A 24256-nucleotide genomic window follows, 5' to 3' on the forward strand; every position below is an offset into this window, starting at 1 on the left:
ATATATATATATATATATATATATATATATATATATATATATATATATATATATATATATATATATATATATGTGTATATATATATTCACTCTTTCCTTTTTGTTTTCTTCCCTGTCTTCCTCCATATTTTCCCCCTTTCGTTTTTGAACCTATATTCCCCCCTACTCTTTAGTGACTCACCTACACATATAGCCCTCTCTACCGCTTCATCTCCAAGATGGGACCTAATGTGGCAAGTTGCTAAAATTAGATGAATGAAAAGAAATATTTAGAAAATAATTGAATAAAAAAATAACACTACTTGCACAAAAGATGATTATTAAACTGTCTAGTACGTGTGAACTTTTCATTCACAATGCATAAACAATCACTAGGCATATGCTCTCTCTTCATATTTCCATATCCTAAATTCAACAACATAATTTAAATCTGCACCAGACAAGGGGGTAATCCTCTACAATTCACAGCCTTGACATGTATGGCATTACATTTTTGTATGATTTTCCCTTATTACTTTGAACCTCAGAACCTTATTACTTTGAATGTCAGAAATGCTTGTCCTATTTTCTTTGTATTTTAAATTTCTTGCTTCAATAAAAATGTCTTGATGTGAAAAAAAACAAAGACATTCTCTTCTCAGACTGCAGTTCACCTTCAGGTCACAAATTGGTATACAAGTAGAAGCTTTTTGAGTGTCTGAGTAGTATTAAACTGTATTTCCACTTTTGCAGTCAAATTGCAATAACACCTATTTTATATTTGTTACATGTTAGCATTTACATAGAATAACTAGCATACAAAGAAATTCTGTTTACAGTTTAAAGCTTTTTACTTGAAAATCCTACCTAGCCTTCCCCCCTATGTAATGTAAAGGAGGGGGCTGTGGGAGGTTATGTTTACTCTAATTAACCCTGTCTGTACTGTGCATGCAGATTTCATTACCAGCTGTAAACTAGAAATGAACACTGTCTGTCCTAACAAAGAGAAGCACTGTATGTTAATGAGAAGAAGCTCAGTCCCTCAGTTTGTCCCTCTACTTTCACTGCAAACTGCTCAGAGTAGCTCAGAATCTTTATAAAGACCTTCACCCAAAGAACATGTAAAAGGTATGAGTTATTTTTTTTAAATCCCCTGCTGTGTGTATAGGAACACATTATAACCATATAGAGGGGTGTTCTCAAATATGACTTCAATAGTGGAAATACACTTTAATAATTTGTGTCTATGACGAAAGAGCCATGAGGTGTATGTCATGCACATTTCACTGTAGTGCTCAAACAGTAGTAAAGTGAAACAAAACAATTTTATTTGCTGGCTCTTCAAAGGTCCAGGATCGCTTACATAAAAAAATTCATGAAAAAAATTGCAGAAAAAAAGGATAGCAAACCTAGATACCTAAAGTATACAATGTAGCCTAAATAGATAATGACCATGTAGAGTATCTTATACTGGAAATTGATTTCCTTGTCAACAGGTTTGTATTATGTAAGTGATTGGGAAAAAAAAGGACTTTTAGGCAGAATTGCAGCATGGCTCATTGGGTGCATGATTCATGGTTCAGAGATCTGTTGCATTCATCCTTTACTTGTGCTGCAGGGTCTCTGCAGTACACTACTGCTGTTAGCACTTTGTTATTACATAATATGAGGGGAATTTATGTAAAGTAGCCACCGCTCCAAGCTCACTCCCATGATGGACTACAATCTCATGCTTAGTTTACTAATTTGTATTGAAGTTATAGACCATCACAAGAGCGAGCTTGGGGAGGTGGCTACTTTACAACACACACAGGAACCATGGGGAACAAAACTAGCCACCCTCCAGAAGGAAGGACAGTGTCAGCGCCAATTCAGAGATGGTTTGTGGATCTACAGCTGAGTGATACATAAATATGCTCCATTTTTGTTAATAGTTAAGGTACTTGAATGTATTTCTATGATTTAACTCAATTTAGTGTCACTTTGACCTGCTGTCCAGGTCCTGCACTTGCACTGTTTCTGGGGACAAGTAACCCTGGGCTGAAGATGTGCCCACACTGGCCAGATCCTTTTTGCTGAAATCAACACTGAGATTCCTCTTCTGGATCCTGAGAGGACCCCACCACTGTACAAGCCAATAGGAAGTGTCCATGTCACGCAGGCACTGACATAGGCCGAAAAGGACCCCACCTCTCCTATACCCAGGTTTCACACTTTTCATCAGACTACAGGTAGTTGTCATTTGTTTTCAAAACTGAAAAAAACACTGGTTTAGAATACAGAAAACATTGAATCACAGATGGAAACAATTCATTTTTAATGTCAAGTTTATTTAAGGAACAAAGTATCAAATGTATTTTGCTTAGACTATTATGCGTATCCTGACAGAAAAATAATACATTTACTGTCACAGCTGAAGGCGCCCTGTTCAGTGTTGTGTGGAAACTTTGCAGAGACGAAATGAGCTCTTTAGTCTAATAGTTACTGATCATTTTTTGAACACTGTAAAATATGATCCCAATGAATATAGAACTGCGAAGTCATCACATCTAAATATCACATCTTTGTGAAGTTTGACTTTCCAAGCAAAGCAAATATACTGGTTTCTGAAGACCGGATGGGCATCTGTGATGAATATTAATTATTTTTTTTAGTGTATGGGATCATTATCTAAAATGTATATAAGGTTTTAGAGGATGATTCTGAATATTAGAAAAAAAACACTTTTATATTTGATATCACTTAGTAGTATGTATGTTTATGGACATGTCACATAGATCCTGGCCTTGGGTGACAAAATTTCAGTGAGTATTAGAGTATTCACCTTGTTCCCTATCCATAGGCATGCGCACGGGGTGTGCCTGGGCACACCCTAACAGTGGCGTAACCAGAGTTATGGGCGCCCGGGGCAGAAATCCCCCCCCCTATATTATATAAACATCCACTGGAACTGTACCCCCCACCCCCACACATATATATCAGCTAAGGAACTACAAGTCCAAGTATGCCATCATTGTCCCTGTACACCCCCCACACACACACATATCACCCAGGGAACGGCAATATCTGGTTGTTGTACAGGGGCAATGAGGGCATGCTGGGACTTGTAGTTCCCAAGCTGATATCTTATGAAGCTGTATTCCACCTGAAAGTACTACAATGCCATTATAGAACTAAGAATAGAACATAAAATAAAACTTTTTTTTTTCTTCTAATACTCACCTGATTCCTGGATCCACCAACAAGCGCGGCCTCCCGTCTCCCACGCTGTTAGAAGCTACATAGAGAGTGTGCTGGTTACTACTTAAACCGGCTCGCGCTATGTGCAGCTTCTGAGAAGATACGCTATTAGCATAGCGATGAAGCCGGCTGCGGAGTTTGCATCACTCCCGCTACGCTAATAGCGTATCTTCTTAGAAGCTGCACACTGCGCGCGCTGCTTTAAGTAGTAACCAGCACACGCTGTATGCAACTAGCCGTGATTTCAATCACTGAGCTGTTGGAGAGATCAAAAAGATCTCTCTGTAACCTGCTCAGCTATACAGAGTGCAGAAGAACTTGCCACTTACATTTCTCACATAACAGCCGCAGTCCTTGGTGCCTGGAAAGCTGCGAGGGTGCTTGGCTGCTGCTTCCCAGACTTCACTTACAGTAAAGGAAGCTTGGTGAGTGGTCATATGACCACCTGCTAGACTCCCTGCTTCATTACTGTACCCCAGGTCTCTCAGCCAGGGGGGCTGAGCAGTTCCAGAAAGTGCAAACGTTTACTGGGAAAGAGCTGGCTTTGCAGTTCTTCCCAGGTTTTCCTGATTTGGCTTGGGTTCCTGGAACTGGGAGATTTCAAAGAGCATTGGGAGGGATGAAATCTCCATTCCTGGGTCCAGGCTTTAGTGGCAGCCAGCACCTGATTGTGCACCTGTGTGCATCCCTCATGAGGAGGGTGCTGGAGTGTGTTCAGGGCTCCTGCTGGGAAGAGGGACAGGTTGTGTCCCGGAGTCAGGCGGACTCCACCCAGAAGCCAGGAGGCTGTGTATGTGTTGGAGGCTGGAAGGCCTAGAGAGGCTGATAGAGCCAGGCACCCAAGGTGTATGGGTGTGAAATCAAAGGCTGCTGAAAGCTGCTCAAAGTGCCCAGTGTATTCCTGAAGAGATCCTGTTGAGGAAAACAGTAAGGTCCTGGGACTGGGACACGGAACAGGATAACCTGTGAAGGGTGAGCATTGGTGAGCCCATATCTGTTATATGCTGCAGCAAGCTATTTATGTTGGACTTCCTTTACTGTCTGCCTTTTGAACAGAAAATAAAGACGTTTTGTTAATGGAAAAGCCTGTGCGAGTGCTCTGTGAGCTCCCCAATGTCACACTATATATGTATATATATATATATATAAGATGTCAAAAAAGACAAACACGTAGTATTGCAGTGTGCAATTATACCTTTCTTATTGGACTAACAAAATATATAAAAGACAGCTGAAAATGTTTAATTTCTCACCACTTTGTGTGTTGGTCACCAGGACAAATAGAGAGCCGGGTCTCTCAAGCGGAGACGCACACAGCAATACATACAATTTGATATAATATATATTTAAGATGAACCGGTGTGAAAACATAAACTATCAGCCTTAGCTAGGAGCAAGCAGTCTAAGTTGATTTGTCATACTTGTTAGTTTACTGTCTGGCCCTCCAGCACAGCCCGGAGCCATTTAAAGGTGGCTATATAAATACCAGCTAAGAGTTTGCATTTGCATAGGCATGGCCTCTGATTCAAGTGGGGCAATGCCAACAGATTTGTCAGGTATTGGACTTGTACGCCTATTCTTCACTTTGAAAGCATGCATGACACTTTGTGCGGGCCCAGGGCCCAATGTCCTCCTCTTTGTACAGTACAGCATGCATCCATTTTTCAAAAAGGGGCCACCTTATATATTTATTTGCAGACTGTTTCTATACTCTGCTTTATATGTATACAGTAGAATGGCCTGCAGGACTTTAGCAGCATTTAGCCTAGTATTCCTAGGTTTACTCTGGTCCTTGGCTCCCAATGAATAGCTTAGCAATTGCTTTTGGTGGTAGGACATGTGGAGCTATGTTTTGGATGTTGTGAGGATTTAAGCTGTGTTAACAATAGCAATAGGGACCTGCGTGCTGTGAGAAACATGCATCAGTAATTGCTATTTGCAGTCAAAAAGTTTAATCTTACAAGGAGCGTTGGCATTTCTTCACACAACTGTATACTGTCATACCGAGATAAAATACCACTAGCCATATTGTTCTGGGCTATGTGGTCACTGCCCATGACTGTGAATGCTGGCAATATATGAAGTTCAAAATAAATACGTTTAGAAAGCAAAAGTTACATTGGTTCAGGGGAGTACTGGGGTCCTTTGGCCTGAGTTGCAAATGCAACCAACTAGCTGAAGAAAGTGTACCGTGCAAAATGAGCCATGGTTTCTCAATAATTACTGGATATGGTGAAAAGTGGGTGTTCCTAAATGGCATGGCTTGTTGTGACACATATTTTAACATTTTCCAGCCTTGACTTTCTTTGGGATTCAGTTACATGACATATCAGAACCACAAATGGAGTTGGATCTAAAAGAATAACCCTCTGTCAAATGCTGTGATTGCATGTCTGAACAGGAAGCAGGTAGATACATAATGTGCAGCAGTTATCACTGACTGTGGACCACCATGCCAGCATATCCTATTAGTACTGCTCCATAAGCCAGGCCTCCTTCAGTTGCAAATAACTGTACGTCATTATTTTGTTGACTAGAGTGTAATATTGCAGAGAAAAAGCCACTTGTAAATGACTCTTCTATACCATTCAGAATTCTTGTGAATATTATGGTATGAGAAACAAGGAAATATATTTTTATAAAATAATGTAATTATTCTTATCAGGCACATTGGACACACATTATCATCTCCTCCTCTTTGAGAAGCAAAACGCTAAAATCCTGAAAACAATGTTAGGACATTTTTTTGTGATAGTTGCCCTTTACTTAAATTAATATTACACTCATTTATCTTACACAAGGTTGGTGGAACTGTCAGTTTCAAAGATCTTTGGTTAAATCGGTGTAAAAGTGGCTAGTCATCACAATATTCAGCACCGTCTCAATGAAGAGCTCTGCTAAGCTTTGTACTTTCTGGCAAGTAGGAGGAAAGTAATAATGTGTACTGAACAAAACAAATTAAGCCCAACTCCAGCCAAATTAGAGTGTTGGGGAGAGTAGAAAAGAATTGGTATGCAAACCTAAGAAAAAAAAAACAAGTTGGAATCTAATGCATTATTTAGTACTTTTAATGCTAGTTATATAAACGTTGGGGAAAAATAGAGAAAAGTACTTGGCTCATCCTAAAGGTGTCTATATACCAGCACATAATGCTTTGCGATCCACATACCATATCTGGCAACATTCAAATTCATTTAAGTAAATTACTCCACTATTAGGAAGCCAAAAATAACTGGGATATTATTTTCATAGCAGTAATTTTGTGTTGCAGCATACTTGATCTAATTTATTCTATTTATATAGTGAAATCTATCTACAGTGAACAGACAGGTGGCGCGAAGCAGTGTGCTATTACCTGAGACTGATTTACAATGATCTTCTAATTTGTTGTACTATTTACTTGCCAATGTGTCACGAGTATCTCTGCAATAATAAAAATGTCTTTCACCAGCATTAATATGTGTACCTCTTTGCATGTGGATCATACATGAAGCTTAGGTCTGATTTACACAGCTGAGGAGGCATTATGGAGGGTAAGGGGTATTAGAATCAGCATAATCATATCTCTTCACTGTCTATATCCCATTGTGCTGCATTTCTGGGCCACATGACATAAACCTGGCATTAGAAGACTGCTTAACTTTTCACTTGGAAAATCAACCAAACATATTTTCCTTTTCTTAGCCCCATAGAAGGCACACCTCCAGGTCCATGCCAGCCTCACCCATGACGTTAAGCCCCACTTACATATTTTCAGTAATAATTATTAAATTAATAATGGCCATAAATGGATACACTGGATGGACACACTGAAATTTGTAGGCTTACCTTACATTGGTGGTCAGTGGAAAAGCACCTCCTTTATTTTGTGGTCAGTTTAGTGTCCTTGCATTGGCCAGTTGAAAGGGTTTTCCTCATGCTGGTCAGCTGGAAGTGCCCCCATAGGACCATGTCACACTTGCCTTAATGTCATTGGCAACAATACAGGGCAGAGAAATACTCAACTGTATCCACAGTGCTTCCCCCTTTCTGGCTGGATGAGCAAGGCTTTGCTCTCTCCGTGGTGAAGGAGATTCTGAAGTGTTGCCATGTGGCCCCAGAGAGAGTGATGCCATTAAAGCAACCAGTGACAAGATTGCAGGTCTAACATGGCCCTTCTATTGGTGTTTAGTGGAAAGAAGGATACCATTTATATTGTTGTTTAGTGGGAACCGCATATTTACATTGGCAACAATATTTTTACACTGGGAACAATACATGCACATTAGTGGTCAGTGCGAATAATATATTTATATTGGTGATCAGTGGGAGCAATATATTTACATTGAGGTTTAGTGGAAACTATATTCCTGCATTGATTTTCAATGGGAATAATTCCCCATGCCCATGCAGTCTAGTGAAGTTTCGTGCTACTGCTTATCTGTTGCTGAAGTTTCGCGCTATCTGTTTATTGGTGCCGTGCTACTGTTTATCACTAGTGCCGTTAAGTGCCAGATCTTTACAGGCACCATCAAATGTATATCAATCTGCTGCAACATTAGCCAGTGGTGAAACCTCTGGTGACCTGTCATTAAACCATAAGACTCCGTGGATCCTCGTAAAAAAACTCCTGCTCTAGATGCCATTATTGCAAATCCAGCCTCATACTACTGTACTGTTGCTCTGTGTCTACAAGAGCAGACAGCAGCCTGGAAACATTAGGAATTCTGAAAACCTTGTCTCCTGCCTCCAATATCTCAGAGAGAATTCTTGCCTTGCATCAGGTATGAATGGCCCAGAGTTACACTTAAAGCCTTCCTCTTTTCATAACGTCTACTTTCAGTAGTGCACTGCATATGACAAAAAAAGCAACCAACAAAGTTCTATTGCTGTATGCCTGAAAAATATTATAATGTACTGTAATTTTCCTTGCCTAAGGAAAAAAACTGACGGAGTAATCTTTTCTGGAACACTATCACAGATACTTCCTTTGAGAATGGGGGGAAAAAGTCCATTTGGAGAGGAAGCATTATATAATTGATTTCTTAGACTTCATTATTACAGCAGTACATTTTATTGAGGGATATTTTACATCTAACAGCCTGCTCCTTTGTGTGCACTTCTCTCTCACTCAGGGGTACTCAAGTTGATGGAATATGGAGAAGAATACATATTTACTCTTCCTAGTGCCTACGCTCGCTCTATACTCACAGTTCCCTGGGTGGAGCTGGGAGGTAAAGTCAATATAATTTGTGCCAAGACAGGCTATGGTGCCACCGTCACATTCCACACCAAGCCTTTCTATGGAGGAAAGGTCCACAGGTAATGGCTAGTTACACACTTTACTGATCTAACACAGACAAGCTTATTTGAAGTTTTATAGTCATTGTATGTTTCATGTTTGAAATTCCTGCATCATTAGTGCATTTTCATTGGGGATCCACAAGGATTGCCAACCTATAAATATTTCAAAAATAACTATAAAAAGTCTTAAACAGTTACTGTTTGTAATTATTTTTATAGTCATCAGTTTTGTAACATTTATTAGCATTTTTTTAATGATTATATTATATCTCATGATATTAATGTTGCAGCATCAGTGCTGACAAACACTGCAGTGTGCATTCAGCACAATCTGAGCTGCACTAAGACACTAGGCCAGATAAAAGATTAGCAGTTGTTGAAGAATGTGAATTGTCACATATGACATCCTATCTTGGAACATTGTATATTAAACTATGTTGCAGCACATATAGTTTATATGGTGTATAGAAGAATATGTAACTTTGTACACCTCTATTGCGCCAAATATTGACAAACTCCTTTTCCGAACCATTATTTATTTGGGGCAGATCAAGACTTTTTGTGTGAAAAGTCACACTTTTAACAACTAGTCACTAGTCTTTCTTTTCAAACCATTCATATTGAGCTATGCACATCCAAAAAAGCCGATTTCCATGTGCCAAATATGTGGCCCACTGACAATAGTTTATCTGACCAACTATGCATTTGGGGTCAATTGGCTCAGTAAAGTATTAATAATCCATACATAATGGAACACCCCTGTAAATTAAGGATGTTCAGATACCAGTGACGATACTTTTTTACTTTAAAATTTTCACAAGAACTACCAGGGTTGCAGCTGCGACTGGGCACTGGCATTCCACCACTGTCCTAAAAGCAGTAGTCTGTATATGAAACTAAACAAAAATGTATCAGTATAAGTAATGAATGTACAGCGCTAAGGATTGGTGGTAGCTTAGATGAACCTACTTTGATGTTAAGTTAGGGCTCTCTTAATTACTGTGCACAAATATTTAATGCAAATACAAGTGACCTGTGCACTCACAAGTGTGTCACTACCTCAGTAGTAACTAAATAATGATAAAGGTGCAATACCTGCAAAAGTGCTAATGTGCAATTATAATCAGATATATTATAAACTATAAATATAAATGATAGTGTACATAAAATAAGTGACAAACTATTAATTGAGTAAATAGATGCAATACAAACATTTTCCATATGTGACAAACCTTCAAAGAATTGATAAAATAAATATATGCAATAAAAAATATAATTTTCCATATATGAATGGCTCACAGGCTCACATTCAATGTGATATAAATATTATATGGTGAAATGTTGCTAGTATTAAATCCAATATGTGCAACACAGTCCAAAAGTGCTTGAAAGGTCTTCCCCCCCCGGAGCAGAAAACTAACAGTTAAAAACGAAGAAACCGGCCGGTCAAACACAGCATTCAGATAGCATGTACATCCGTGTAGTGCGTGGTATCGAATGGAATAGACTCGCCCCAACGTGTTTCGTCATACGTGACGTCTTCAGGGGGATTGCAGGTCTGTGATGTCTTCAGGGGGATTGCAGGTCCTGACCTGCAATCCTCCTGAAGACGTCACACATTACTTATATTCATTTTGGCCTCAGCGTCTACAGTGCAGCAGCTCTTATTAGACCAAAAGACTCACCCATAAGTGCAGATTTGAAAATTTTTTCAAAAATGTATCAGTACTTGTATCTATCAGTACTTGTACTTGGTCTGGAAAAATGGTATTGGTGCATCCCTTTTATATATATACTGTATATATATCTAGATATATATATATATCTAGGTATATATATCTAGGAGTCCCAGGAGCCCCGTAGCCAATGCTCCTTACAAATGACAGCTGCCACATAACGTTTGAGTTTTTCTCTAGTCTAGTCTTGAAGCTGGAAAAGTATCAGTACTTGTACCAAGTACGGTACTTGGTATCTGGACATCCCTACTATAAATATAGACCAAGCTCCCTATTATGGCAACAATGGTGAAGCTGGAAAAGTATCAGTACTTGTACCAAGTACGGTACTTGGTATCTGGACATCCCTACTATAAATATAGACCAAGCTCCCTATTATGGCAACAATGGTGAAGCTGGAAAAGTATCAGTACTTGTACCAAGTATGGTACTTGGTATCTGAACATCCCTACTGTAAATATAGACCAAACGCCCTATTATGGCAACCATGGTTAAGAGGACGTTGCATGTTCTATCTACTAGAGGATGGGTAATATGAACATGTACAAGCCTGCTTTAGCATCTACAAGGTACTCAGCCACTGTTAAAGTAAAATAGCACAGTGATAGACTGAAGGTTATAATGCTATCCTATTATGCTTTATCATATATTATCATATATATTTTTATACTTAACTAACATATGTTTTAGTTACTCACCTGCTAGCTCTGCATGCTGATTCCTTTGACAAATAACATAAATAGTAAATTACTTTTAATAACTGCATATGGCTTCTTAATAGGGTCACAGCTGAAGTCAAGCACATGCCCACTAACGCAATAGTATGTAAGGCCCAAGGAGAATGGAACGGAACGCTGGAATTTACATATAGCAGTGGAGAGACTAAAGTCATTGATACGACTCAGCTGTCAATTATCAGGAAAAAAATACGACCCCTAGAGAAGCAAGGACCTTCTGAATCAAAGTAAGTGAATGTGAGTGCTACTGTGTAAAGCATTAGAGGAGACTTATGTCAAGACAGAATCAGATACTTATGCTAGTTGTGTGTCAAAATACATTTAAAAAATAATATTATTAAGAAACACACAACTGCATTATTTTATGTTTCTTTCTGGTTCATTGAGTGACACAGGATGAGAAGTAATTCTGGTACAACTGGGTTTTATTGCTGCCTACCCGCCTGCATGTGAAATTGGACACTGGCAAACCAAAAAAAAAGCCAGTTAGATATACCCCTCCCACTCCCATCATGCTTCAGCTTTTTGCTAGTGCCTTAGGAGGAAGGACAGCTTTTCTCTTCAGGGAAAAGTTTAATTAATGTTAGTAGACTTTTTATTTTATTTTTCCCCAAGAATAGCTGCTGTGCTCAACTCTTTATGCAAGTTATCCAGATGGGCTAATGCTTGGTGCTGCCTTAGTGGCTGTGCCCAGAACCTACTGGATTGAAGATTGTGAAAGGATTCTGGAGGGACTTCTGAACACTGGACCTCTTGACTAAGGGTCCCCACACACCTTACGATTATCGTACGATAATCGCGGGAAATCCCGCGATCGTACGTTTTTTTAAGTACCTTACAACCATCGCAAGACAGAAGTCTTGCGATGGTTGTAAGGTGTGTGCCCAGCTTAAAGGGCTATGTGATCAGGATTCCTTCAGACAACACCACAGCTTCAACGATCAACCAAATGTTTTGCTGCAGAAAGAGAAGCAGAAAAAATTATTTCTTGGGCAGAACTTCACTTTCCTGCATTGTTTGCCATTGACATTCCAGGCATAGACAATTGGCAAGCAGACTATCACAGTTGGTAATACCTGGACCTGGGAATTGTGTCCTTACCTAAAGGTGTTTCAGTTCCTCTGTTGCAGATGGGAAACACCTGATGTGAATCTCCTAGCCTCCAGATTCAACAACAAACTGAGCAGGTTTGTCTCTAGGTGTAGAGATCCTGTAGGCTAGGGGTAGCATCAGGTGATGTGGTAGCTCCGTGCTATCAGTATGACCTGATCTAAGCTTTCCCTTCTCTGAATTTCTTACTCATCCTCTCCACAGGATTGATGTGGGGGGCATCCTAGTAATTAGCTCAGATGGATGTGGTACTCAGACCTCATCAGACTTCTGGCAGAAACCCTGTGAGCTCTTCCAGATTGACTGAATATTTTGTCTCAAGGACCAGTTTACCAGCCTGCTTTACAGTTGCTAGCGTTGACGGCTTGGCTGTTGAAGCCCAGGTCCTAAAAAACCAGGGCCTTTCTGATTTGGTGATTCCTATGCTCCTAAAAGCTAGGAAGTCTACCTCCTGCACATATAAGGCTTTCTTTGCTTGGTGCAAGACAAAACATGTTCAATCCTAGGAAATTGTATCTTTTTCTGAAATCTGGCCTGGGTCAGCATATAGCCCTCAGTACCAATAAATGTCAAATTCTGAATCATTTTATCCTGCTCCAAAGACTGCTTGCTTCTAATTGTTTTGTGTATTTCTACATTTGCTGAGGGAAAAAAACAATCTATTCTGGGTGATAAAGGTACATTGCAAGGACTTTAACAAACTATTGCACATCCCTTCATTTTTCAGTTTTGAAGAAAAAGCTGTTTATTTGAACATGTCATTTCCAAACTATGGGAAGCTCTGAGTTCGTTATAACCAGCTGGTGCACTGTCAATGTTCTAATGAGGAAAGTTGCAGTGTCTGCATCCCTTTAGAAGTAGTTAGCCCATAGGGGACATCTCACCAATAATGACATTTTTATTGCAGGGGATGAATCTGTATATAGTGCTGATTTCTGGACAAATCTATGAGCCAATCACAAAAGCAGGCAATGACATTTCTGGGGGCATTCCATACACCAACATTGCATTTTTAAAACAGTTTCATAAAATCACAGTGGCTCCAGATTGAAAATGAAATATAATTTTGGATCATTTTAATTTTATAAAATGGCTTGTGTAGCAATTTTATATGCTATATTTTTTTAATTAAAGTGAAGTTTTCCTTTAAGGCCTTTGTATAGGGTGTCTCTCATATAGCCAAACCTGTACAACCATCAGTTGCCCCATGGGCTTTCCAAAAACTGCCTTTTGAACCCATCAGGTATATTCTCCTTTCCTGTCTTATGCACAAGGCTGTCTTGTTGTGATCACGTCTTCAAGATGTTTGTCTGAACTATTTGCCTTGTTTTATATAAAACCATTCCTGATCTCACACAAGAACAACGTTGTATTGAGGCCCAAAACCTAATTTCTTTCTAAGGTAGCATCTGCTGTTTACCTCAACCAGAACATTATGTTTCTGTCTCTCTGTCCAGTCCCAGTACATCCAAAAGAGATTTCCCGTCGCTGATTGAATGTGGTTCATGTTGCGCATGTTTATCATATAGCCACTGCTTCCATTACAAAAGACTGACTCTCTTTTTATCATTCCTGATGATCCCTGTAAAGGGAAACCATCTTCTCACTCCACCATCTCTTGGTGGCTCAGACAGATCATTATTCCAGCCTATTGGCCGAAAGACAAGGCACCTTTTTCTGTCAAGGCACACTCTACTGGGCCTGTAAGTACTTCTTGGGCTTTTAAGCCTTAGGCATTTGTTTCTGAGATTTACAAGTCTGCCACCTAGTGTTCTTTTCCTTTATTTTTTGAGTTTTACTAGGTGGATGTTAGGGCCTTAGATGATGCAAGTTTTGAATGTAAGATCCTGCAGGCAGCTCTTTGGGCTGCAGGCCGCCACTATTTTTTTAAAAGTAATGTTGTGTGCGCTTGTTAGTATTTTGTTGCTGTTGGCCACCCCTCAGTAGACATGTATCCCCGCAAAAAAGTTGTTTTGTTGTGTATCGACTTGGATTTTTATTTCTTTCATTTTTCAGATTTCGTTTCCGAAATTCGATTCCGTACGTTATTCGGATTTCATATCCCTTCAAATTTTAGTTTTAGAAAGATCTAAAACAGGAAGTCACATGACCGTGCCTGTGATGCAACCCACAACAGCCCAAAAAAACCCATCTGCTTGGCCACGTGTCTGATTTACTTTCATTTTGAACAAAATTTGGAATGGTCCGAATTTTTTTTAAAATAAATTCTTTATTTAGATACGAGCACAGCATGTAACCAACACAGGTAGTAAAACTCCAAGATGAGCTCAGTGCCCATCAGATATAGATACAGTAACAGTTGGTAACAAAAACCGACAGTAACAAGAGAACATATGTGCAACTACTGACTGCGGACAGCACGAAAACTGTGTGCCGCATGCTGCAGGCTCAGAATTTTTTTAGTATGGGTCAGCAGGGGCATAACACCCAATGCCAACCAATAGGACATGGAAGGGAAAGAAGGGGAAGGGGAGAGAGAAAAAAAAGGGGGGGAGTGAGGGTGGGAAGAAGGGGAGGTGTGAGGCAAGAGGAGATGAGAGAAAAGCGGAAGCAAAGGAAAGAAGAAAGAGCCGCACCGGGTGTCTCACTTAAGAAGAGCTATGTATTCTGGAGAGGAGGCGAACTCATCCCACCAGTAGCAAGTAGAGCAAAACCGAGCCACCGTGCCCCTGAGGAAAATGGTGAGGTCTTCCATATGCCTGAGTTGCTTAATTTTGCTAAACCACAGGCAGATGGTGGGAGGAGAGACCTGTTTCCACAGTGCGGGAATACAAGCACGTGCCGCGTTAACCGGATGTACTATAACCGAGCGTGTATATCCCCGCTGAGAGCACGTGTTATGATGGAGGAGAAAATAAGAGGGAGACTTGGGGATCTGCGATTCCGAGAACCGCTGAGTAATGGAGTGGACCTGCAACCAGAATTCTTGAAGGGAGGGGCAGGATCAGAAAACGTGGAGCATGCCCACAGAGGAGGAGCCACAGCGCCAACAGCGGTCACTAGAATCTGGAAAAATTGTACTTAACAGTTGGGGAGTACGGTACCACCGGGTCACTATCTTGTATCCCAATTCCTGATTTTTATTTCAGATGGAAGACTTCAGGGAGAGCAACAACAGTCTGGATTCTTCCGTGGACGAAAAAGTAATCCAGTCCGAATTTTTGGTAAAGGAACATTCAGATTTGTTTGCTTTCTAACTCGGTTCGAATTTGGAAATTCTGCTGCTCTCACAGTGGGTGTACTATACATGAAAAAAAACAAATGCTGCAAGTACAATACAACCACCCAACCTCAGACAAAAATTAATCAGCAGTAGACCCAATTATGACTGCAGGGAAGCAAAAAAAGGCAAAAACCTTGCAAAACAATAAACGCTGCAAACTGTGCTGCCAAATCAATCCATTAAAAAGTGTCACACATACAAAAGTGGTGTACCTCATTTATTTAATGCAACAAGTGCAATCAGGCATGCTACATTGGTGTAGCAGGAAATTAAATTACTAAAATAAATACCCGACATAGACACACTATAAAAGAATCGAGGAAGATGATAATTGCACACCTGTGGGACATCATTTCTCACCTTCATTTTTCATATGAGGGTTCATTTAAAAATGTCCCAGCTTAACTTTCATACTTTTATTACCGTGTTTGTGTGGTTTTTTTTTTCAGATTGTTGTTTTGGTACATTACTTCTTAGCATTTTGCTAAACCTTTGTATGACAGTACTGCTTGGACCGTAGAAGAAGAGGGTAGACCCACCAAAACCGTATCCTGAAAGTGTAAATATGTGCAAATAAAAGAGGTATCACAGACAGTACTATTCCTGTTTTCACGGCAATCCCTGTTTAAAAAGATTTAAACCTCTGGTTCCCTTCAACACTGGGGTTTCTGCCTTTTAAAAAAGTACATCTATTTGTATTGTAGTTTTGTATTTTAATATTTTTAGTACATTGATGTTTGTAAACCCATAACAGCAGTTTCCTGTATGAAATGTTTACAAAAAGTAACTAGATCATTACCTTGGAGACTGCATTACAATAAAGTCATTTGAAGGACTAGCAAGGCTCGGCTGCATTTTCACAAAATCCAAGTCTGTTTTGAGTGGCTATTGACATACAATATAAAAAGTTATATATTCCTTCAGAAAAAGATGAGCATTCCCAGTTACCGCAATAGCAGCAGGCAGTTAACAACAGCCATATTGCCATAGCGAGATTTAAATGAAATGGAAGTTTACTGTGTAAATAAGCAGCAACATCAAAGTCCTACTTTATAATCTAGCTTTCTGGGAGCAGTTGAAAACAGCAGTAGAAGCTCTTGTAACAGAGGAGGTTAATGAATGTTTCAAAGTTATTAAATGAGAAGCATTGTGAAAAAGTAGCATGCATTTTACACACTCAGCAGCGCGCAGTTATTTAAAAGGAGTTTGAAAATGATTATCAACGTGTGAAAGATAAGCTGCTGCCTTAGAAAACTGCCGGCAGCTAGTCTTCCCTTTAATTATCCATGTATATTTCCTTTTATTATTATTTTATTCCCTGTACAAAGGAGGTATGGATGCCACAGCACACCCATCACTTTTCTTCTTTCCTGTGTTTAACCACTTTTCATTATACCCATAAGTATTCCATACTTATCCATGTTTCAAGTGACCCTATCCCCTCATGGTCCCTTCAAAACAGAAAGCAATCTGTAAAAGAAAAAAATGGATATACTTACCTTTCTGGTGGCACATCTATTGAAAAACCACCACTGCTTTCTAGCTGCTGCATGTATTCCACACTTCTGAGTTTGTAAAATATCTTCCCCATCGTGTGCTGTGGTTTCTCCTGCCAGAAAGGTAAATATATAGATATACCTTGTTCTTTTGCAAGCTGCCTTCTTAATAGAAGTGACCCCTTTCAGTGGTCTCTTTCAGTATACCAAGCACTTGTCCTGATTTTCACACTTTACCACAATTCAGTATATAACTCTCTCTTCTTGATTTCCACGCTTACTCACATTTCAGTATAAGCAGCACTTGACTTGATTTTCACACTTCCCACATTACTGCATACCTAGCGGTTGTCTTGATTCCTCCATTTAGTCATGTTTTAGTGTATCCAGCATTTGTCTTTATTCTCATGCTTAACCACATTTCAGTGTACACAGCACTTGTCTTAATTCTCTCACTTACCCATGTTTCAGTGTACCTACACCTGTCTTGATCTCCACACTTTCCCACATCTCAGCGTACCCAGCAATTATCTTGATTCCTATGTTTACCCATGTTTCAATGTGACCAACACTTGTCTTGATCCCCACACCTACACATGTTTCAGTGTACCCAGTGCTTGTCTTGATTCCCACATTTACCCATGTGTCAGTGTACCCAGTGCTTGTCTTGATTCCCACATTTACCCATGTGTCAGTGTACCCAGTGCTTGTCTTGATTCCCACATTTACCCATGTGTCAGTGTACCCAGTGCTTGTCTTGATTCCCGCACTTACTTACAATTCAGTTTACCCAGCACATTTCTTGATTCCCAAACTAACCCCCATGTTCATTGTAGCCAGCACTTGTCTTGATTCCCATTCCATTTTTACCATTATTTTAGTGTACCCAGCAAGTGCTTTGACTCCCACACTTACCTCCCTTTTTTGGTGTACCCAGCACTTGTCTTGATTTCAATGTTTACCCACATTACAGTGTACCCAGCACTTGTCTTGAATACCATGCTATCCACATTTATGTGTATTCCGGCACTTTTTTTGATTTCCACACTTACCTATGTTTTAGCTCAAGGCAAGCATTTTTATATAGAATGCAACAGAAACACACATGATACTTTGCAACAGTTGCAATTTAGATTAAATATTAAAAAGGAATGTTATTAAAAAAAGGACCCCTCACCTTCATGTTCCCAAGCTGTGGTTCAGGATTAACAGTAATTGACTGATATGTAGATATACCTGCAATATTCTTGTGTTAAAGATGTGTTCATGTGAGGAAATGTCTGAAAAACATCTTGCATATTTTGAGGAAAAGAAAACATTTTATGGCTTTTACTCTTTTCTTAGATAGTCAGATGACCCACCAAGAAAAGTAGTTGTTCAGCCATAGAGCCACCAGAACTCTGCTTGACCTAAATCACATCTTATTTGTAAGCAAAGCTCAGATCTGTGGAAGGAATTGCAATAATTAGGCCCTGAACCTCTGAACTGATGAAAAGTGATCAGACTAAAAACAATAAATATAGAAAATGAACTGCGCCAATAAGCAAACTAACAGCTACTTTTCGGTACGCGCTATGGTGTTTGCTTTCTTTTTGTCGGTCAACACGACACCTTACATGTCACATTGACACCTTATACTGAGGAGGCCTATAGATCGATAAAGATTGGAGGCTAGTGCTTTCCTATTTAAGAAGTGTTGCACAGATCTGTTTGTTGGTCTGATTACACCATTGGAGGACATCTGTGAGCGATTGGAGCTGAGGGCCCCCTCCCCTGGTTAAGAAGGGAATTGCCTGGTTTGACCTCTTGCTGGGGTCCATCAATAAGGTGAGCACCCCTATATCTGGTGTGGTGCACGTGGTGCATTTGGTGAAGGAACAAGAAATATTCATCACTATTGCTATATTTGGACATTTTTGCAGATTTATGAAGATTGAAAGACTTTACACCTGATTGATTTTTTTCACTGACATTTGTTTGAGTCACTGTTTTTTTATACTCTTTATATCTGATCATTGTTGGAGCTCGGCACATTTACTTATTTATTAGACTAAAAACAATGTCAAAATACAGGCAAGACTATTTGTTGATACTCAGCAATTTTTATGGATTTGGGGAACACTTGGATTAACAAGAGTCATCACTAAGCCCCTCTCACTCCAGACGTAACCCCAATCCTACCATTCTCCAGTTCATGGGATCATCTACTGCCCACACAGGACCTCTGAATTATGTAAGGAAAAGATTTACTGGAGGCATACCTTCAAGACAACTTGGAGTAGAAGTCAACCTGTTTATAATAGCATAATAATTTGCTATTGTTTGCCCAGGGTTATTTTTTCACTTCTTGGTTTTTCACTGCAGCTGTCGCTGTTTGTGTCATTTTGAAGGGTGGAAAAGCCAACAGCGCAAATATTTTTGTTTATTAACCATGTTTATAATGTGGGCTGTGACCCAGGGGCTCCCTAGGCCCAAAACAATTACAACTGCTTCATGCAACTAGTCACACTGAGCAACAGATTGATGGTTAAATTGCCAAGTTGCTAACTATGCACTTAATCCTCTTCCTTTCTCTCTTAGACCCAAACCTAGACCAAAAGGGAGAAAAAAAGAGAAGTTTATTGTTAGGGTTAGGGTTTACATTAATACTTTTGCAGTATGCTTGCTTGCATACCCACTTGAGATCTTGTTATATTTTATTTTTTTAAATTTAAACATGTGGGCAGTGTAATATTTTGTATTTGCTGTTTGTAATATTTTCTAATTGCTGTTTTTAATTACAAACAAATTATCTTACCAGTGCTTTGGGTACTGGGAGACAAATCAACCTTGGCATACACAATACACCCTTTTACCTTTGAGTACATTACCAATATTTGCTAGCCCCAAGGACTAATGTGTGTATTTGCACCTATGACAACTTACAGAGCAAAGAGCTAAATGCATGTAGTATTAAAACAAATTGAATGAGCAGCAATCAGTAGTTATGGCTGGCCCATTTATAGCCTTTCATGCCACAATTATTCTGCCAAATTGCATAGTTGACAGTTACTAGTAACTATGTAAAATAGATATTTATAAAATATCTGTGTTTGTGTTTCTGCACAGCCATATGGATAGTTATTATACTTTGACCCCATATATTTATTAATGTGTTTGTTATGCCATTCTCTAACAATGTTTTCATATTGCACAATGCCATCTTTCTTTTCCTCAGGCGTATTTGGGAAAATGTCACCAATGCCCTAAAGTCAAATAACATTGAAGCAGCAACCGAGCGCAAACACCAACTGGAGGAGAGGCAGAGGGCAGAAGCCAGACAGAGAGCATCCACTAATCTGCTGTGGAAACCAAAGTATTTTATCAGAGAGGCAAGTGTCATACCTAACTACATTTCCGCTATTGTTCTCTATCAGATTTCACATAGATGGCTGGGACTTCTTCCTATGCTGATTTTGCACTACAACGCAACTCTATTACAGTAGCTTCACTCAGGTTCTAAGGTTTACATCCATCTCAGAGTTTATTAGATAAAATGCAGTGTTCTAATCAAGCAATGATAGATGGAACATCGGGACTTTGTAACGAATATAATGAGGGGCAACATGGTAGTTTTTCCATTTTTATCTCTAAAATATAAAGGGCTCTGCTGTGATAATAACTTGTTGGGAATTAAAGTGCTGCTGCATCTAACATCTTTGAAACTTTGTGACCCAGCTTTGTTTATGTAAGTAGAAAACTACTGAAGAGTTTACTGCTCAGATAATAGACTGTTAGGGAATTGTGAAGATGTGACAAAGGATTACAGTCTTGTGTGTTCAAGCCTCCTAAATCAGCCTGGTTATGCAAACTATCTTTTATAATGTTACAAGCATTATACAACAAAGATTGTGTAACCAGACTGATTTGGGAGGGTGGAAATCACAAGGTTCAGGTCTTTTGAAGCATGTTCATAGTTCTATGGTAGATTAAAGCAATAAACTTGTGATCTGCTTATTATTATCTCTGGTTTAAAACCTAATTGAATTCTCACACCTTGTTATCTGTTTATGGTCCTATCCTCCATAGTTATTTTTGTGATTCATTTTTGCTTGGGAATGCTTAAAATATCTTTATTGCTCAATGAATATGTTCATTCATTGTACATGTAACAGTTGTTACCATAAGGCAGTTTGAGGTCCTAGTCAAATCAAAATTTTCAGGTAAGAACAGTTGCCCACACAATTGCATTCATTTATACTGAAACCTGTTTTACAAAAGTATAATATGTAACCTTTTTGAAAAAGCGTCACATGCCAGATTCACCATTTTGTTTAATTTACATGGTATGGTTTGAATATAACAGAAGTTATGAAGGGGCATCTGGGCTGCAGGGAGACATAAAGGGGCTGTGTCTCATGCACATGCAACGCTGTAAAGAGATTCACTGGAGATTAATACTCTACAGAGATTCACTGAGTTTTAATACTCTACACAGTTTTTATTAAGATTTGATACCCTACAGAGGTTCATTGATGTTTGACACTTTACCGCGATTCATTAAGTTTTGATACTGTGCAGATTCATTAAAGTTTGATACTCTTCAGAGATTCATTAAGTTTTTATATTCTGCAGAGATTCATTGAAGTTTGAAATTCTACAGAGATTCATTAGGTTTTTATACTCCACAGAGATTCATTGAAGATTGATACTCTACAAAAATGTATTGATATTTGACCTATTGTTTGGACATGTGATGACAAAGCTTTCTTTCTTTGTATATGACAGGTTCCATCCTTCATTTCTGTAGGATGTAATGCGGTTCGGATATGCTTCTGAATCTGCAGTTACTGCATTATATTATTTGCAAAAGGAAAAAGTAGTTTACAGTATGCAACATTTTAAATACACTTTCATTTCTAGAAAAACTATCCTGGCATAAAATTGAAAAGCCCCGTACCTGGATAGATTTTTCAGCAAGGCTAGAGTGTTCCATAGTTTTTTTTTATTGAGACCTTTATCCACTATATTTTCTTTTTACATTTTCATTCTGCAGAGAAACCTGGTTTTTAATAGACAGCTATTGCTGTAGCTTAATCACAGACAGTAATTTACTCTTGGCCTTTGTGACCTCATTATTATTTTTATGATTTCTCTTGGGAAGGCAAAGTAAAATGGAATGCTGATTTTTTTTTTCTTAGTTTTCATTATTTCACTCACACTAGGAGAGACCTAATCATTGTGCTGTGAAGCTTTTTAGTTACTTTGGGTGAAGAAACAGCACTTTGTTAATCGGAAACCTGTTCTAACATTAGTTTAACCCGTGAAAAAAAAAATGAAATAAAAAAAAGTCGAATTAATATAAAATACAGCTAAAAGCATTCACAAACAAGTTTGACTATGGAGATAGTTGGATCTCCCTTATAATATGGTTATGTGTGGTGTGACATACAACCCGAGCTGGCCAAGAGAATGGGCCATGATGTGGTGTAGGTGTCACCCAGGTTTTCATTTTGTAAGGTAGACTGGTTGGGTCCCTGCAATCTGGCCCTTTAACAGTAGACAGGGGGTTAATAGCTGAACACACCCTTATACACCTGTTCAATACAAAGTAACAGTGACAGGCTATGGGAAGAGATCCACCATGTGCTAGGAAGAGGTATAGGCATGGAACTGACCAAGCAGTCAAGTAAACACATGAAAACTGTCACATCGCAATAAAAGAAATGTATTGTACTTGGTCTGGAAAAAAACAGTGCATCCCTAATATATATATATATATATACACAGTATATATAACAAATCATACATTAAAACCGGGATGCACAAATCCCAGGAGTCCCGTATGTTCCTTAAAAAATGACAGCTGCCTCCTAACTTTTGAGTTTTTCTCTAGTCTTGGAGCTGAAAAAGTATCTGGACTTGTACTTGTATCGAGTAAGGTTCTTGGTATTTGAGCATCCCTAATGTGCAGTGTATTATTTTGTTACTTTTTCTTGCTTGCTTTTAAGGCAGCCTTATATTATGATCACATAAAAACAATATCAGTCAATATTATTCCATTTCAGCTTAATACGATGAGAGTTGCCAGACATGGGCTGCATTCCCTGTGTACATTTTATACTGGAGCTATCATGTTTTTTAAACCTTAGGCTGCATAGAGAGATTTTGCTTGTTTCATGATTCCCTCATTGCCTCCTAAAAAACAACTCCAGCCAATATATTTTTTAGTTTTGGATAGAGTGAAGAAGGGCTAGAAGCTCCGTCAGGTTTAAGATGCTGCCTGCATTCGCACTAGGATTGTTCTGTCAAGTTTCAAATGCTGTATAAATAGCCATTGAAGAGATTTCTTCTCATTTCCTATTTTGCCTGAGACACATCAACACAAATCACCACAAGGGCACATAGAAAACAAGTGTTATCTATGTGTCCCATTCACAACATAACGCAGGTGCACTGTGATAAAATGCAAACATGCAGAATTTTATGATGCCAGTGCAGGTCACTGCACAGCAGTGTACACGCCACGTAAAGTTAAAAAACTGTTAACAGTGACAGGTGCCAAAGTGCTGCACTAACCCATCCGCTAAGATGGAGCGGTATAGCGGATGGGCTTGTGTGAATGGGCCATAAGATCTCAGAAATATGGGGATCACTATGTAGCCTTTGGGTGGGGAAGAGGAGATCACTGACATACCACATTGCATCAACAGGAATATTTCAGCATGTGACAATGCCCCTTAAATGCCAGAGTAAAATTAACATTACATAATATTACGATTTCTGTACACCAGAATGAAATAGATAATGTTTTGTTATTATATTTTTTTACATTTTTCACTTTTCAGATGATTCCATTAGAATATAATTTTTTTTGCAAGTTCTCCTTTAAATCTATGTTTAGACTTACACAGCATACAGCTAAACACGTTAAAGTGACTATTTAGATCTGCAGTATCTATATTCCAATTTTTACACTCCCAGGAACCTTTCTCTGTGCCACCTGGCATAGTCAATTGTTAAAATATGTGTCACTGATTGCAACATAATGTACACCTAAATCAAGGACACCTAGCAGAGGAGCTATCAGTATAGTTAGCACACTACCAGGTATCAGTCCTAAGAGTGTAAGTTGCTAATAAAGAGGGGGAAGCAGAGCAGGCAATTAACTATTAAACTATCAGGGTTATTCACAAATGGGTGAAGAGTTTGGAGAAGGCAGAAGTGAACAATAGCCGATTTGGAAAAATTCTCCAATTCAGCTCACTTTCCAGTTCAGCTATGTTGTCCTAGATTGTTCTCTTCTCCTCCCTTCTCCAAACTCTTCACCCTTTTGTGAATAGCCCTGTACATTTTTCCAGCTTACCACGGTTTCTTCAGTAGCTATGCCATCTTTTTTAACATTAACTGATCACTTTATTATAGCTAGTTAGGGATTTTTTTTATAGCTTC

General features: G+C 39.0%; 1 protein-coding gene across 2 annotated transcripts in view; it reads left to right on the plus strand.

Moving 5' to 3' along the window:
• OSBPL10 (oxysterol binding protein like 10) overlaps nucleotides 1-24256 on the plus strand; it is a 277812-nt gene that overhangs the window by 245267 nt on the left and 8289 nt on the right. For both annotated transcript variants that reach the window (XM_018563756.1, XM_018563757.1), the window contains 3 exons: nucleotides 8334-8520; nucleotides 11020-11202; nucleotides 20043-20196. In XM_018563756.1, coding sequence (XP_018419258.1) covers nucleotides 8334-8520; nucleotides 11020-11202; nucleotides 20043-20196 — 524 coding nt within the window. The remainder of the gene's footprint in view (nucleotides 1-8333; nucleotides 8521-11019; nucleotides 11203-20042; nucleotides 20197-24256) is intronic.

Source organism: Nanorana parkeri, unplaced genomic scaffold (genome assembly GCF_000935625.1).
Source record: "Nanorana parkeri isolate BGI_ZX_2015 unplaced genomic scaffold, ASM93562v1 scaffold692, whole genome shotgun sequence".
Lineage (NCBI taxonomy): Eukaryota > Metazoa > Chordata > Amphibia > Anura > Dicroglossidae > Nanorana > Nanorana parkeri.